This window comes from Sylvia atricapilla, chromosome 18 (genome assembly GCF_009819655.1).
Source record: "Sylvia atricapilla isolate bSylAtr1 chromosome 18, bSylAtr1.pri, whole genome shotgun sequence".
NCBI classification, from domain to species: Eukaryota; Metazoa; Chordata; class Aves; order Passeriformes; family Sylviidae; genus Sylvia; species Sylvia atricapilla.
Genome location: NC_089157.1, coordinates 11,885,163 through 11,903,072, shown reverse-complemented (window position 1 = coordinate 11,903,072; position 17,910 = coordinate 11,885,163). Strand labels below are relative to the sequence as shown.

General features: G+C 42.8%; 1 protein-coding gene across 1 annotated transcript in view; it reads left to right on the top strand.

Moving 5' to 3' along the window:
* RAB11FIP4 (RAB11 family interacting protein 4) overlaps positions 1 to 17,910 on the top strand; it is a 117,171-nt gene that overhangs the window by 37,624 nt on the left and 61,637 nt on the right. The window contains exon 3 of the mRNA XM_066332415.1: positions 6,908 to 6,996. Within this exon, the coding sequence (XP_066188512.1) occupies positions 6,908 to 6,996 (89 nt within the window). The remainder of the gene's footprint in view (positions 1 to 6,907; positions 6,997 to 17,910) is intronic.

Below are 17,910 nucleotides of genomic sequence, written 5' to 3'. Positions count from 1 at the left end.
AATCTCTTCTGTGGTAACTGTGCCCTTGTTCATGTACTCTTAGTGATGCAGTGGCCAGCTGCATCTCCTTTACTGTGGGGACAGGGTGAGAGTATTGAGCTGTCAGAGTCATGGGGCCTTGGGGGTTCTCATCCTTGTTCACCTTGTGGGAACTGATTCTTGTGTTCATGTCCTAAGGTTTAATCCTGGATCGAGCTGTCTGGAGTACTTTGCACTGCAAGTTTATGAATAGCTTAAAGCCCGGGTGTGGAGCATGTAGGATCCAAATCGTTTGTGTGATGCTTGTTAGGATGTATCTGTGAACAGATGCAGAGAAATCACCCAATTCTGCAGCATCACCTAGAGCTCCCTTAGCACATCATTAGCATTTCAGCAGTTACACAGACTCAGTGCTAAGTGTTTATCATCCAAGCAGCAGCAGCTGTATCTATTTCTGATAAGACACTGCGCTGCATGTTTTCACAGCATCTCTTGAGAAAAGCTGCTTCTATTGCTAACCTCAGAGCCTGGAAATTTTATTTATCTTTGGCTACCTGCCATATTTTCCTTAAAAATTAAATCGGTTATGTTAAAGGTCAGAAAGAGCATGTCTGCCTTTCAGAATAGAAAGCCTCCACCATGTTGTTTTAGTGCAGCCACATCCCAAAGGGAGTAGAAGGCTTGTTATCAAACAAAAGCAATTTGTCTTGGCAGCAACAGATTATAAATATGATTCTTTGACACTTCAGCCTATTACAATTGCTTGGGGCAGTCAGATTAATAGAGCAAAATGAGATGCTACTATAAATCCGGTGGGGTTTTCAGTAATAGAGTATGAAGTTGGGCTATTCTTAGCATTGGAAGCCAAATGTATAAATTCAAGAATTACAATTCTAACACCTTACTATATTTCTTATTTGTGAGACTTCAAATTAATTTCCTTATAGATGCTTGCCTTCATAATATGGTGATGAAGTTATTTGGTGCACAGAGGTCATACAGTGTCAAGATATTTTGGTGGTTCAGTGCCTTGAATTTATTTAAATCATGAGGTTTGAGACATCTAAGAGCAACAGATTCAAATCAAAGTTGATTTCTGATGGTGTTGGTTTGAGCCTTTCATATCCAGGGTTGGATTTCAGTGAAAAGCTAAATGTTGGAACTTGAAAAAACACCAAACATCTAAGTGTTTAATGCTCTGTAACTGATAGAGAATCTCCTACCCGTGGATCTAAAACCTGCAGCTTGGCCTCTCTCCTCCATAAACCAGGGCATTGTTTACTCTTGCATGGTACAAATGAGAAGTGTTGTGTTCTCTACAAATGGACATCAAGCCCTGTCTCCTCCTCGGTGCTTCAGAGCTGGATAAACCTCATGACATATGAGTCATGCACCTCTGCAGCAGCTGCTGGGACTGTCAGGTGGAAAACAGTTCATTTCCTTCAGCTCAGGAAGGAAATGAACTGTGGGTTCAGGAGCTGTGGGTAAGGATGGGCAATCTCACTGGCAGTAGGACCTTGGGAAGTGGTGGAGAGGATTTGTTCAGGTGGAGGTAAATATGCTGGAGAGCAGAAGTGTGTTGGAGGAGCTCATTCCCACTGGGCCGCTGGAGTGGACTACTGGACAGGTATTATCATGCTTGCTATTTATGGAAGGCTTTGCTTCTCTTGCTGGTCTTTTGTGGATTTAAGGACTTTCCCTCAGCATCTGTGCTGAGTTCCTGCTGTCTCGGCTGCTTTCCCCATGCAATTAGGCTCTGCCAGAGCCAGGGATAGGCTTGCCATTGAATTTAAAGCTTTGCAGCAATTTCATTGGAATATCAGTATGAAGGCTTTACTTGTGCTGAAGCTGCCCTCTCTATCTGCTGCCTGCAGGGCTTTAATAACTGTCTGCCTGTAGAGCAACTGCCATGAAATAACACCTGTAGCCTCTTACCTAAGTGCTCTGTGGCACTGCCCAGGGACACCACGAGCAGCCAGAATAATACTCAAAGGCTGAGTTCCCATTAGTTTCAGCAGGGTCAGCATGGGAATCATTACTGTTTGCTCAGCAGAGCCAATGGCTGTTTTTGCTGTTCTGAATTTATACTGTACTGATCCAGTAAATATTTTCTGCCACATGTAATACTTAAAGGCTTGAGTGGAGCTGTTAATTCCCTGTGCTCTGCAGGCTGGTGGGTTCCACAGTCAGATATGTTTCCAGGACCAGGCTCTAACTAAGTCTGACCTGTTCCTTTTATTTTAAGATTTCTATTGTCTTTCCATTCTTTGCTTTAATATTCTGCTTAAAAGTACCCAAACCCTGACAAATAAAGGGGGAGCTCCCCCTACTGCTCTCGGTGTTACAGCTCACAGAGATGAGAGGGTACTGTATGAAAACTGATTAACACAGAATTAAAATATAAAGGCAGATGTGTTCTGACTTTATAGCTTATTTTAACCATGAAAACAGTGCTGACTGCTGTGCAGTGTTTGGAGGGTCATGGCTTTTATAACGGGAGAGATTGAGCCACGTCAGCACAAAGCATTTATGAATCTTTGTGCTCCAGCAGAATCACTGTTTTTTTCAGATGAACTCATACAGCCTGTTGTTCTCCTGGAGCAAGGGGGATTTCCCCTCATCTTGTAGAAGTTTTAAGGACATTTTAGTTATGTTCTGTTACAGATTTTGAAAATGGAGAGTTGTAGGAGCTCCTTCATATTCATTAAATGTGTGGAACAAGCACAGCTGTGAATTTCTAAACTTTCCCACCTGCAGCAATAGCAACCTTTGAATCTTCAAAACAGTAACGCAGACCATTATGTGCCTTCAAAAATCCATCTCTGTGCTTCTCTAGATCTTGAGGCATCTGATTACTGCAGTGGGTTGAAAAGCATCTGGAAACAGGTTATATATAAGCAGCTAAAAGTTGAAAAGTAGGTATGTTTCTCTGAGAGTTCCTAGCATATTTTAATGAAATTTCCAAGAATACAAATTTGCCCAAAGTTTCAAAGAAATGTTCCAAAAGGGATGTTGGTTGTTCTGCTAGCTCAGACTGTGACAAGTTATTTGGACTGTGAAATAATATGAAAATAATACAGTATGAAGTTTGATGGTGTTTTTTCAAAGCAAAGTTTTCTAAAGCAGAGTATTTCTGGCCTTCTGTTGCACTGAAGATTATATTTTTTCTTAATAGCCTTTATGGTTTCATTCAGATGCTCCAAGCAAACACTGGCACAAAACCAGTGCCAAGTTTTGGCCATCTCCTTCAACTAATTATAAACCCCAACTTGCAGCCTCATAGCTGGGAGAAGTGTTGTACCAGCTTTGCCCTGAAGATCCAGCATGGAGTAAGGGAGGGGTATGGTGTAGTCATGTAACAGGAAGTTATTTGCCTCTAATATCTAGGACCAGGACAGCTGCACCAGCATGGGAATTTCAGTAAAGCACATCAGAAATCCCCAAAGTCCACATGAACCCGTTTAGGTTCATAGGTGTAGATCTCAAACTTCAGTGAGGCTGTAACTGGAGATGATCTGTTCTGGTAACTTGGATGGATCTATTTGTTCTGGTAAGAATAACTTACTGACAGGAGTGCTGCTTGGGATGGCTCCAGGGACAAGGACTGTCAGTGAATGGAAGAGCTGAGCTCTCCTGGATTTAATTATCTTACAGCTGCTCACTGAACTGTAGTTGGTTACTGCTAAAAGTACTTGAGAGTTTTCTAAGACTTAACTAAATTTCACTAAATACACCCTGAAACCATAAATGAGTCTAATACACCATAAAGATTCATGGGCAGATAAAGTAAAATGCTATTGCTGTTAGGAAAAATGCCAGAAACCAACTACATTCAATTAGGTAACCAGATTTGATTTCCTATAGTATTAAAATTGCTTAATTGCATGTGAAAATTATCTGATGTGTTACGGGTTACATCTTCTTGGAGCATTTGCAGGAAACAGCTTTGCTAAAATTGAGTTTATTTGTGGTCAGAATGTCTGTTTGCAAATTGAATGTTTGTTAGGGTGTGAAAACCATTTTTTAAATTAAGCTGATTGTAAATTTGTAAAATAATCTCATAAGGGATATCATGTCTAGCAACCTGAGTGAACTGAAAAAGTTATAGGTTCATGTCTTCCCCTTGATCTTGAGGTCCTTGAAGCCAGTAGCCATTTTTTCATTGATTTGCTGGATGTTGGAACAGGTTCAGATGCCTGCAAGGTAGCAATGATGTGGTTTAGTAATCTCAAGAGGAAAATGGTCTGAGGTCTCTCAGCATTTCCTTCTCTTCTTCCTTTTTAATAGGTATAGTGACATGCAGATCTTCACAGGAGGATGAAGAGAGCCTGTCATGCCAGCTTGCATGCAGAGCAGTGCACAGGGGATACTGCCTGCTGCACACCCAGACATCTCCCCACTAAAATGTCACCTTTGGAGGAGGAGACTGGCTCAGATGAACTGACTCCCTGAATCTGCCAACACTGATGGAAACTTGGCCTACAATAAAAACAAGATTTGGCTTTGTTTGCCATTTTAAACTATGCAGTTTGGTAAACAAATAGAATTAAATGCCTGCTGATGCTTTGGAAATGGGTCTGGTGCTTGGCCAGGTTCTGGATCAGGCTGTAAAAACCTGGGTCAGGTGGCTCTGGTGAAGAAATGGTGGGAGCTGCACTGAGTCAGTTGGATGCAAAGGAGGCAATGTTTTTCTCCCCAGTGTTTTTACTTAATAAATAACAGGCCAAGAGCTATCATGAAGTGGTTCTCCCTAATGGATGAGGGAAATGAAAGAATGATCAGGAGTAATGTTAGATAAGAAATGAACAGCAAAGAGGGGTCACAGAAGACTCTACATCTCAGACCCTGAAGATCTGGGAGCTGTTTGTGACTCTAGCTCTAGCAGACCAGTCTGGCTGGCCTTTTGAAAGGAGGCAAGGTAGAAACATTGCTCACACCCTTGTTTTGGGCAGCTAAATCCTTTTTGAAGACCTGCAGCTTTTGTCAGTTTTCCCCACTAAAAAAGAGAAAATTGGGAGAGGAAGCACTGTTGTCAGGACAACTGCATTAGGAAAATAAAGTTTGAAATTGCGGTGTAAACTACTATTTTAGAACACTGTAAACATACTCCATTCATTACACTGATCTGCACCCATTACTCTGTAGCACTTGGTGTTTATTTTCCTTTCTTGCTGGAGATTACTCACTTTAACAAGTAGTTGCTCCATCTCATGCAGAGACCTTTCAGCAAAGCAGTTCATATGTGTGACCTATGATGAGTTTCACGGTGGGTGCTGGCACAAGGTAGTTTGATAAGCAATAAGCTTTAGTTATTAATGTCAAAAGGTAGAAACAATAAATTGAATCTTTGTGAGAGGACTAGCAAATAACCTTAGGCAAGCATAGAGCACTTCAAGTTAAAACCAAGAAGAAAAGGATTATGACTGGGTGGGAAACGTGAGTTAGAGGTAGGACAAGTTATATAGAAAGATGCTCTCTCCAGGCAAACAGGTTTAATATCTTTCCTCTAGCCAGTAGATTACATTTTTGATGATTAGTCCCAGATAAAATCGCTCCTCTTTAGGAAATGACCCCACCAGACATAACTTCTCCAGCAAAGTGGGCATTTAACAGCTTCATTTATCCTTATTTATCTTCTCAGTACCACCCAAGACTCTCAATTTGCTGCAGAAGCTGAAAAAGGAAAAAAGTGTTACTGCCTTTGCCCATGTTAAGCTTCTGAGATCTTAATGATGTCTTCATTCAGCAGGTGCTGCCTCAACATGTGCCTGTGTATGGCAGACAGGGCAACACAGATATCCCCCCTATTAGGCTTCCTCCATCTGGTCATTTTTTCTGGTTTTTAAAGTACTCCTTTCCTTTGCAAGGGACTCCTCTCCATAACCACGTCTTCATCCCTACAGATGAAGCTTCTGGTCACTCTATACATAAATTAATATACATATACATAAATTAATAAAATATTAATTTATGTAAAACCAGGAGAGAAGGCCAGCTAATGGTACAAACCAGTTCACAGTTCCTTCCATCACTGTTTCCTCTGGCTCACCTGCTTTGTGAGTGGTATCCACGTGTAATGCCACAGCCAAATATATTGCATTAGTGCAGGGATGGAGGGGAGGAATAACTGCTGGGCAATTGCAGCTTCCAAGTAAGATAGTGCACAACACATGCTGAGGAGTTTTCACAGTCTGGGCCGAAGGCTGTGAGCTGGGTGCTCTAAAATAACCTGGCCTGACATTACTGCCTTCTGCAGCCTGTCAAATGCAGTCACTGGTAATTAATGAGGAACGAGGCATTTGGTGATTTCAGTGTTTCTATATTTGTCTCAGGTTTTCAGTTGAGAGAAGGACCAAGGGAAACACTGCCATTGATTTTTCCAGCTCTTAATGTGGTTGTTAACAAAAGCAAACACAGAAGCTTAAAATCTCTGGTTGCAGTGTATAGATATTTGCTTGCCAAACACTCTGTGACAGCTTTTTTGATGGGGGATTTATGACACTTAGGCATTGCCCTTTTGTCATTTTGACCAGAGAAAATTAGAAGCAGCTCCACTGACACTGATGTGCAGTAGTCACTAGCTCATGCCAAGCCTGAAAATCCAGTGTTTGACTCCAGAGCCTGGGTTTGGTCAGAGGTGGGTTTGTATCTCACAGGGTCATTTACCAAGACAAGCAATGCTCAGCTTTCCTTTTCATTGCAGGCCAATGTATCCATGCTGAGATAATTGCACTTATCAAGTTCCATATGTTGAATATGTGTTGGGCAGAACTCTGAAGGCAGACACCTATTTAAATAAATCTCCAAAGCTGTCTTCCAAGGTTTTGTGCATCCAGATTGGCTGCAAATCAGTGTTTCTTCCTCCATTGTCCATGTAATGGAAGATAAAACCTTGGCTTGACCATTTCCTCTTGTTTCTCTTTGCCAGGCTGTGAAGAGTTACTAAAAGATGTCCTGTCTCCTGAAAACTCTGAGCCGCAGCACTACCAGCCACAATATGTTGATTACTACTACCCGGTAAGAAGCACTAATTCTATCTCATGTTAGTGGGCTGAGGAAGCCTCTGCAGTGATGTGCAGTTGGATCATTGTAGATGTTGTTGTTACTTGGCCTCTTGACTCTTCCTTCCTAGGTTCATGGCTGTTAGCAAGCCATCCATACTGTTTTAGCTGCATTTAACACGGATTAATTGGGGGGAAAGTATTTAGCATTTAGGTAGTGTTCCTCTTACCAGCCTCAGTATTCACCTGGCTGTGAGGGGAGGTCCCTGTACAAGCTCGCTGGCACCTCACAAGTGGAAAACACTGATTTGTACCTAATTAAATTAGTCAAATTTTGTAGGTGAACAAGTCTTCAGGGGCCTTCTGCAGATAATAAACAGGGACCCAACAGCTGTTGGGAAGCAGAAACAATACACCACTGGAAACCTTTGATAGTATTTTGGCTGGTGGGTGTAGCATATTTTTAAACCATTAAAGGTCTTCATTTGTATCCTTCATTTGCCAGTGTCTGTGGAGTCTAAGAAGTAGAGCACTGCTAAGTTTTCCTTTCAGCATCTCTTTGTCCTTCCTTCATTTTACTTTGGTTTTAATCACCTCTACCTATGTAAATATTAAAGGTGCAGTTAGTATCATAAATTCTGAGAAGGATTGTGTGTCGGTGGTGTTATAGACTGCAAATGATACTGAAATCAACAGGAAAAGCATTTTACCTTCACAGGAAGTGAAGTAAGTGTGAGGACAATTCTCTTGTATTGAGGAAGGCTGTGATAAGTGTGCTGGTGAGGTGGGGTCACCACTGCATGCAGTTACACAGAACGCTTTCCACTGTCCATACAAAAAATCCAGAGACATCTCCTGCACCTCAGTGTCCATCAGCACTCTGCTTGTTTCTAAACCTCTGTTTTTTGTAACTGATGACACAGATACCCACCATGATGTTGCTTGGATACCTTAATAGATACCATAAACCAAACTGCTTGGTTTGTAGCAGTTGATAGAGAGTCTAAAATGAAAACTGGCTTTGCACACACTCAGTGTTCCCCTATTGCAATGCAGATATTGCAGGCTGGTTCTGACACTTTGAATGCAGGTGTCAGTTGGGTGTGTATTCTTTAGGGACTTCACATCTGCTGTCACAGAAAGATGTGGGCAGAGCTCTTGAAGAATGCAAAACTCTGCAAACTGCACCTCTTCTGCCGTCCGTCTTCTAGGAGAGCCTGAGGGTGGGAATTGCAGTTGCTAATCCTGGTAACAGCTGCTGAGTTTCCCATTTGAGTGCTGGATTTGTGCCCCTGGGAGAGGGAAGGGGCAGAGGGTGACCCTCCCTGTTCAGAGGGGGCTGATCTGGAAGCCTTGCTGCTCAGTCCTGATGTCCCCCAGCCCCCTGGATGGTCCCTGCAGAGGGGTCCTGCAGCCGTGTTTGCCCACTTTGACAGAGCCAGTGTGGGATTTGTGCGGCCTGGGAGCAGAACCGGGTCCTTCCACACCTGCCCAGGCAGATGAGCTGTCGTGATGGGGAGAGGACAGGGGCTGGTGTGCACTGTTGTACATCCCATGCTTATCCCACAGCTCCTCTGCGCCGCTGTCTTCCAGAGGGCCTGGTTCCGTCTCCCATCTCCAGGTCCTCCAGGTGCAGTTTGGAAACTGTTCACTAGATGTCAGCTAAAGACTGGGAAAAGGCTGAACAGCCTCTGCTCCCGCCTTAAGGATCCTCCTATGGCAGGAAGTTGGAATTCCCAAGCTGATGAAGCAGAGGAGAACTGAGGGTCAGGTGGATTTGAGACTATCACCATTCACGGCATTTGTTCCCCGTTCCCAAGGAAGAACATACAGAAAACATACAAGCTGTTCTTGCATCTCCCAGACCATAATGAGTGTGAATTCTCGGTGCTGTGATCAAGTTTATGGGCAGCTCCCATTGGCAGAAATGGTAGTTGCCTGTCGAAACTGATTTTCACCACAGTACGCCCTTTGCAGGTCTCTCTAATTCTCAGGTGCACTCCAATTCCCAGGCAGCAGAAGGACACAACTGCTGTGATGGTACAAATAGAGATTTTAAAAGGGTATGCATCTTTTTTATTCCACCCAAGGGCCTGTGCTTACACAAAGGCAGGTACTGAGCTGGTTCATTGTTATGCTGTCTCTGCATTCACACGATGACTTGAAAGGAAGGGGAGATTTATCCTAGTCACAAGTTATTTCCCCCTGTCCTCTGCTTGCACATTTCCGTCCCCTCCCAAGAGCCCTCTCCCTGTATTGTAGCTTTCTGAAGCCCAAAGGCAGCAAACTGAAGAGGTGAAGGTAATTTCAAGATGTGGCATAAAGTGGCAAGAGCCACTGTGAGGTGCTGAACTGAGCCAGATGTTTGCATATGTTGAGTCAAATGGGGGAGAAAAAACAGCCAAGCCTCCAGCTTTTAATTACAACCGAGTGCAATTAATTTGAAGAGATATATAAAACCCCTTGATACCAGGAGCTTGGGGCATTTCATTTGACATTTTTTAAATGGTCTGATTTTACTTTTTGTTTTTCTTTGGTGTAAACAAAGAGCAAAAGCCAACAAGCTTTTAATGTCTGAAAACTTTGTAAAAAAAAAAAAAAGGCAGAAAAAAAAATCCTGTTGTGTATGCAATTCAAAATGTAAAGGCCTTCCTTCCATGAGAGGCTCTTAATGGCTTGTATTGAGAGGCTGTGTGAGTGATATCACAGGCAAATGGAGAGATCTGCCTTTGAGCTCAAGGCTGTTAAGGTGTATGCAGAATACAAAGAGCATAACTTGGTTACTACAGGATGTCCCGTTGACTTCCATCAGCATTGATTCAGGCTGCAGAGTGTGTTTTCTCTTTGGACTTGAGACAGCTGGTACAAAGAAACTTAGGAGGATGGGATTGCAGTTAGGAGATAGCAGTTCTAGAGTCCTTCAGCTTTGGGACCTACAAATAAACCTTTCCTGTCTGTCTGTGAGCTGTCTGTTGATTGGGGTAAAGCCTGAATTGTGCTCCATTTGAGGAATTGTCAAGTACTGTTTATTAGTATAATTTCTGTCTCTCACAGCCTTTAGAGAGGTAATAGAAATACTCAGAATTTGCCAGAAGCCAATTTGTCAATCCCTAATTCCTTTCCCAGTGTTTGCTGCTATGGTCTCAACTCTTGTTTTGGCTTCAGTTGAAGAGAGACAAAAGTTTCCCTAGTCCAGTTTGCTTTGTGGCAGGCATCTGGTAGCACTTCAGAGCCCTTGGATAGCCTTTTGGAGATGGTAACCAACACAAAGTCCACATCTGAAGTCTGTGTGTGAAAACCCAGGCCCAGATTGAGCCAGCTCAAACAAAGCAGAGTGCCTGTGTCTCAAATTTCCAAATGGCTGGCTCTGAGCCTTCCCGGGCACCCAGCCAGCTGGGAGCACTAGCCACAGGACTCACAGGGAATTAGGCTGGCTGCATCTGCAGCTCCCTGGCCAAGATTTGCTTTGCAGGCCCTGAGAAGCAGTGGTGTGGGTCTAGGCACTCTTCTGTCCGAGCACCTAAGTTTAAAAATGGGAATCAGAACAGGAGCTCCTTTGTCAGCTCTTCACCTGCTGTATTTTGGCTGCTCAAATTTGAAGGGAGCCTGAATCTAGATCATCCCAACAGATGACAGAAGAGGGGGTTGAGTGACAGATATTCCAGCCTCTCACCATCAGCTAGCAAGGCACTTCTGAGTGCTCCTTGTGAAGGGACAGACTATTTTTACATGTGAGTTGTTGCCTTTTCATCTGGAATCAATGGCCAAAAGCCATACATGCAAACCCAGTGGAAGAGCAAGTTGTAAGGTACAATAATGGCCTTTTTTTAATCAAAGCTGTTTGTCTCTTATTAATTGTTGCTGTATTGAGTTGCCACGTACCTTTTTTTATTTGTTGTTCCCATCTGTAAATAAGAGTGAATCTATCTCTTACCAAAGTACAGGATGAACGCTGCATATCAAAGAATGAGCTGCCTTTTCAGTCCTCTGTGTGTTCCCCTGCCTGCCAAGTGATTAATTACACTGTATGAACAGCAGAAAAATTGTTGAAACATGACAAATAAATTGTGTTTGCCTCTGGGATGGAGCTGGGACTGCTGGCTGATTTGCTGCTTTCAAAATATTTTCAGTAGCAATTAGGAATCCCTCACCAGCTTCTGAAAAAAGGTTTTTTCCCTACTAGCTGCTTGAGGATATCTGTAGACACCTGTGTCAGAGCAGAGGGAACCTTCTGCGCTGTGAAAACATTGTGGTACAAATGGATTTTTCACTAGGCTGTGGAAGAAGGTAGCAGGAGAGCCTGTAACTAAAATGTTTTTAATTTTCATCTGATGTATTCTGTGTTTTGAAGCAATGATACCACCTTGGCCATTGAGTTGCCAGTGTTCTTAGGCAGAATAACTGACCTAATTTGTTAGAAGGGTTACGGGTTTTCTTGATAGTGTATTTCCTAACATCAAACACAGGTGTTGCGTATCTCTTAATGTGAAATACATCTTTCCTTCTGCTTTCTGTGGCAGCAATAGCAGAGACACTCCTTCTTAACAGAAAAAGCACACAAGTGGTTAAGGTGCAAATAACCTTTTCAACCAGTGGCCAAGAGAAGAAGCCAGTCGATGTGGTAGGGACAAGCAGCGTTAAATACATCAAACTGAAGCTTTTTCCTCTCCTTTTCTTATCATCCTCCAGTTTTCTGCACCACCCACACGCTCTCAGTCACTGTTGGCTCCCGCTGTGTTTTCAGCCCTGCAGATGCTCAGTGTCTGTGTGTGAAGATTGCCTTCCCTGTGCTTGAGACCTGGGGTGTTTCTGCCCCCTGGGATCACACGGTGCATGTTTGCAGATTGTTCCCCTTGCCAAGCTGCTGGGGGCTCCCGTGTTCTGCTGCCACCGTGTACATCCAGAAGTCTGTGTTACATCCTGTGCTCCTAAATCTGCCAGACTCTCCTTCCCCTCAGCTACATCCCCTACATCCCCTGAGAAATAACCATGGTTGGCATCTCCAGAGATGGCCTTTTGGGAGGCCCAGCCTCAGGATTGATCCCAGCCCCTGCTGAAATTGGTAGAAACACTTCTTTAACCCTGGCAGATGTTAGATCTACCTCGGGGTTGTTCCCGAGCTCATCATCTGCATCCTCACTGGAGGGGTAAGGTGGGAGAAAAGCTTGGTAAAGTTCAGCCATGCATTATAGAGAGAAAAAGGTGCCTGTTCCTAGGCAGGATTTTACACAGGCAGTGTGCACTGTCTGCACCAGTGAGAAGCTTATTGTAACCTCTACAGGCAACACTCTCAGCAATTCGTTTTTCTTTTTTTTTTTTTTTTTTTCTTAAACACCCCCACCCCCCCCCCCCGCATCAAAAAGCGACATTAACAACAACTGCTGAGAAACCCCCAGTGAGCAATTACCAAGAGCAATGAAGAGCACAGTGTGCCCCCATTTGGGATTCATTTACATGGAAATTGCCTGCTTTCACCTGGTGATATTATCAATTTTATTTTTTAGGTTTGTACAAAAATGCAAAAATATCTGTCCTTGGTAAAAACACTTGCATAAAAATAACCTGCCTCTCTGGCTGCTCAAGCTGATTCTGAAATGCTGCCCTGAAGAACTGCTGTACTGAGAATGAACAGTTCTGCACCTGGGGCAAGGCAGGCACCTTCCAACAAAATAAATGCCAACTCCATCAAACACAGCCATAAAAGAGACTGAGGATTATTTTCATTTTTAAAACCAGCTTGCATTTTTTGATTTGGTGGAACATTACACATTGACATTTTTAAAGGGGAAATGAATTTTTCCCTGACTCATTTTTCCTCAGTTGTATAAAACACACATAAAATAACTCAAAAGAAATGAGACACTCTGACCTGGTCAAAAATAGTTCTTGTCTTTCTCAAAATGTGTTTTGGGTTTTCTTTAGAGAGAAATCTTAGTTTTATACTTTCTTTTCGTGGGCTGGGCTAAGAAAATACTCTGAGATCTTAGAGCCTGCAGGCTGGAGAAATCTTCTCCCACCCAGTTCTTGGCACAACACCCGAAATGCAACTGCAGTGTCTAAGGCCAGCAGTGCTGGGGAGTGACCTGGCAGAGGAACTGCAGCCCTCAGAGTGGAGTGTCTCAGTGCCAAGTGTTGATTCAGGTAGTGCCCTGTGAGAATCCAGCATCTGGGCTCCATTTGTGACAATGGTGTTATATGAATTCTACCAGTCAGCTGGTTTGAATTTTAAGCACCTGCTCTTGCAGGTGAACCACTGGTCTCCTGTAATAGAAGCATAAATCAATGAGGGGCCAAAGATTGTTTGGTCTCTACAGGGTCTTGTCTGAGTTAAAATGTACTGTTTCTTAGGGCTAAATTTGGCTGGGTGGTTTGAGATGGGGAAGTGTGAGTGCCTGGTTCAGACGTCACAGCTGTGACTCGGCAACAGAGATGGAGCATCCCTCCAGGCATCCCTAGGACAGTAATTCTGTACACTTATTGTTATCTCTATCTCTCTTTTTTTGAGTATTTCTCTTCTGTGGTCCAGGTAGAGTTTTGTATAGCATTCAGAGCTTTACCATTTTGAGGCCTGTCACCGCTCTCTTTGGCAGAACCACTGTTTAATAGACATTTTCTGTCTCAACTCTGATTTTCTTTCTGAGGCATTATCTTCAACCTTTTAATCTGCTGATCTTCTGCACAGTTTTGGGGGTGTTTTTTCTGAAATTGTCAGTTGCCATGGCAAAATATTCCTCCCATCCTTGGATAAACCAATTTAGGCTGTGGCACAGTCTTTAGGTAGAAGCTGTGAAATGACTGAAAGCTACAAGTTGGTCTCTTTTATGGAGGAAGTCACATCCTTGATTTAATCATTCAGGTAAGTATGGCTTTGTGGTTTAGTGCCTTTTGCCTTTTGTCTGATGTACTGAAAATCTGTCCGCTTTCATTTGTGGTGTGTCTTGAGTACAGCAACAAAAATGAAGAAATATTATGACAGCACTCACCTTGCTCTGTATTCCCGTGAAAGAAATGCGACTGCTTGGTCACAGGGTGGTGAACAAGTGCAGACTGCTACACGGCCTTTGGGGAATACCAAAATATCTGTGATAAAAGTAGCTGTATGAGGGCAGGGACACAGCATTCACTGGGTTTCTTGGCACTTGCATGACAAGGAAATCTTTGTTCTCCTGTTCATAAATTGACACTGGCTCTTTCTTGGTTTATTGGGTTGTTTTTTGGGTTTTTTTTTTTGGTTTGTTTTTTGGTTGGTTTTTTTTTTTTAATTTCTTATTCTACTTTGTATCATTTCTTGCTGCTTGGGGAAATTTCTGCTTCATTTATGGAATATTGTGGGACAATCCACAGTCATCTTTCTTCTTCTTGGAATATTTACAGTGGTAAGGCTATGAAATTGAAATATAGGTTTGGTGGGTTTTAGAAAATAACATTGGTTTAATTTTTTTTTTTTTTTTTTTTTTTTTTTTTTTTTTTTTTTTTTTTTTGTGGGCTTGGTTGTTGTTTGGGGTTTTTTTCAAAAGAAGACATTTCTATGTAAACACATAAAAGCTGCTTGACAGAACCAAGATTCCAGGCTACTATGAAACTGTAAAGAGAAAGTCAGCCACAGAGGGATGTTCTAGCTGATTAAACCAGCAAAATCCCTCATTGCACAAGCAAACAAAAAGGATCTGGCTGCTTCTTTTCTGCCTTTTAACTTCTCTGACAAACCTGAAAGCAGTGTCATTTTTTGAAGGTAGCTTCTTTCATTTTTCAAAACAATAGCTGCACAAACTGCTAGAAATTTTCCCACTAAAATAAAAACATCCTTCCACAGGTGAAATCTTGCAGGAGTCATTTCTGTCACACAGCTGTTGTTTTGCTGAGATATTATTTCAGGGTTCAAATGCATGATTTCAGCAGCCTCAAGAATTGCCACCAAAGTGACCCAGACCGTTCATGAAATTGCCCAATTCTTTTCCCAGTTATGAAAGCTCCAGGACACCTTTCCTATGTCTTTTGTGTCAGTCCCAGCTCTTGCCACATCCAAAGTCCCCACAAAACCATGTGGTCTTTGTCCTGCTTGCTCAGGTGTCCCCCCAGGTTTTCCTGGCAGGGCTGTGACCTGGTCCTGCTGTGGGACTCTGACACAGCAAAGTGTCACAGAGTGCCACAGGGGGACCATGGCAATGTCCTGCATCAGAGGCAACAGAACTGTTTAAAATTAAACCATCCTACTCAGCTGGGCTCATAGAGCTGAAATGAGATCTTGATTATCCTGTCTCTTTTTAGAAACTGGAGAAGAATCAAAACGTTATTTTTTAAATTTTTTAATTTTTTTTTTCTTTTAATATGCTGCTGTGTATAATGTCTTTGGGTGCAGGCAGGCTTTGCTCGCAGTGTCACACATGTGGGCTCAGAGAAGCAATTTGTGACTGAACAGGAAGAAAAAGCAGGCCAGCCTACAAGAGAGTATCTAGGAATTACTCCTGAGGGATTTGTGCCACAGTGCCTCCAGCAGCTGAAATAACAGCATGAAATTGCGATTAAAAATTAAGAATAGATATGGGCTATTTGACCTTCTTTCAGTCAGGGACACAGAGGCCCTGTCTAGGATGGGGATGCAGAGAAATGCAGCTTCTGTTGAGCGATTATGTGCCAGCAAGAGGCTGCTGAGGTTCATCTCAAGCTCAGTGGAACAGAGAGATCATTTCTTTCCTTGCAGAACATAAACCAGGTTCAGCCCTGGTTAAAGTGGAGTGAAACTGCCCTTGCTCCAGCGGCTACAGATCAGAAACAGGAAAGAAACTGTCAATTGCTACATTTTCTGAGTTTACAGAAATCTAGGCAAGATTAATTAGGCTCCTGAGAGGCCTTGTTAATTAGGATTTAATTTGCCAAGTTTGCTGTTTGGCTCACCTTTTTACCCAGGCTGTTGCTGTGAATGCCCAGCTGACTCCAGCATCAGCTGGGGAACAGGCCATGAGACAGAGCAGCTTGTTTGGGTGGATGTGTCCCCTGGACCCCAGGCTTGTTTTGGAACTCGGTTATGATAAGCTGCTAGGAAGTTTAAGTTGTAATAATGATATGGCTGCGTTGATGCACAGCTGACACAAACACTGGTGAGCATTTTGGACTGACAGTGTGAACCGCCAGGGCTAGGAAGGGTTTGGAAAGGGAACACACAAAGTAGAAAAGGCATCTCAAAAAGGGTGATTCCTTGGAGCCTGTGGCAACCTGTGTAAATAAGACTGTGATAACAAACTGTTTGACTTTGCAAGAGGTTTTGATTTGTCCTGAGTCGTGGAGTCTGAGTGGGTGAGGAGTCAGCACTGGTGTGAATCCAGCTCATTTGTTACCTTTGGGCATCGGCCTCTGGTCACCCCACATATTGTTTGGGGAAGAGGCTTTCTCAATGTGTGTTTGTGCAGCACCATGTAGAGCCAAGCAGGGTAATGACTGGAGGAGAGAAAGTTTGCAGGCTCTGCACCGTTTGATAGGTACAGGAAATACAGTGTATTTATAAAAGATGGTGTAAATACATGATAGAGTTTTGGCTACCCACTTGTATAGAACAGTGCAATACTTAGGTAAATTGTTTTGCCCATGGTAGAAATTAATTTATAGCACTCTAACAAAGCCTGACCTCCTTTAAAATGGGGGGAACTTCTCAACTTACTTGACTGTGTTGCCACCTTCTTCAACCAGCAGAGAGGATGTTTGTCTTGTTTTGGTGACAGAGCAACAGACAGAACCTTGCATATTTTTGTATATTCTCCACAGGAAGTTTCCTATATCTGTAACTGTTCTGCATTTATTACTGGCATATGCATGTTGAAAAAATTATTGGGGTTTTTTTTTGCTTCTGTGAGTTCTTACTTACTTGAAGGCTGATGCCATTGGGAAACATTTTTGGGGGTAACTGGGGCATGTGTCTTTCATCAGGAGATGGACCATAAGGTTACAATGCCCTAAGGCACAATCATGCCTCAGTCTGTTCATGGAAGGTGGGAACCTGTCCAGAATGGAGAGGGGCATTGAAGAACCATGAAGAACTGTTGTTCATATTCTTAGATGATAAAAATCAGCTTAAGAACATGAGACAAACAAGCCTGTGTTCCTGCTGAGCCGGTTGGGGTTTTTTTTCCCACCTTATAAGCTTTTGAGACTGTTACAGTAGGAGCTTTACCCAGATATACCCCTCTTCCAACTCTTACAGCTTCACCTTCGACAGGGTGCTCTTTGGGTTTTCAGAGTTTCAGAATTTAAAATGGCTTGTCACTCCTCAGAATATTTCACAGACTAGTTATTATAGTGAAAAAGTGAGGAGACCTGAATCGTGAATGAAATCAGTATTTCACTGCACCTCTGAGATCTGATTTTTATGGAAATCAGTAATGCAGAGTATTTTATGAGACTAATAGATAAATATTGCCTTTCACAGATATTTGTTTTCCTCTGAACTGTTCAGCACAAGGATCAACAACCATCCCACTATGAATCACACTTGGCAGGGTTATCTGGCTGTGGGAGCTGCCACAGGTTTGTCACCTGTCAGTCAAGTGGCAGAGTAAATCACCAGCTTTCTCTTTCCGCTGTGTTTCGAAACTGCACTTGAATGTTTCTGCTTGTCTCACTGCCAAGCCAATGGTGAGATATTATAGGGAATTATAAAAGGGAGTTTTGTGCAGGAAATTCAGAGTTCAACTGTTCTCTAGTAATATTCCTTTCTAAAAAGAAACTCTGAGGAAGCCTTCTCAGATTACTGCACCCTGACAAAACACTGCCATCAGGAGACATCCTGTGTCATGTTGTGGTTCTCAAATCAAAGGGGAAAGAGTCTGTGCTCAGATACTGCAGAAGGTGCCCTGCCAAGAGTGACTGATACCCTGCTGGTTTACAAAGAAGAGTTTTAGCAGTGACATGTACTGAATAACACTGCCCCATGTGCTTC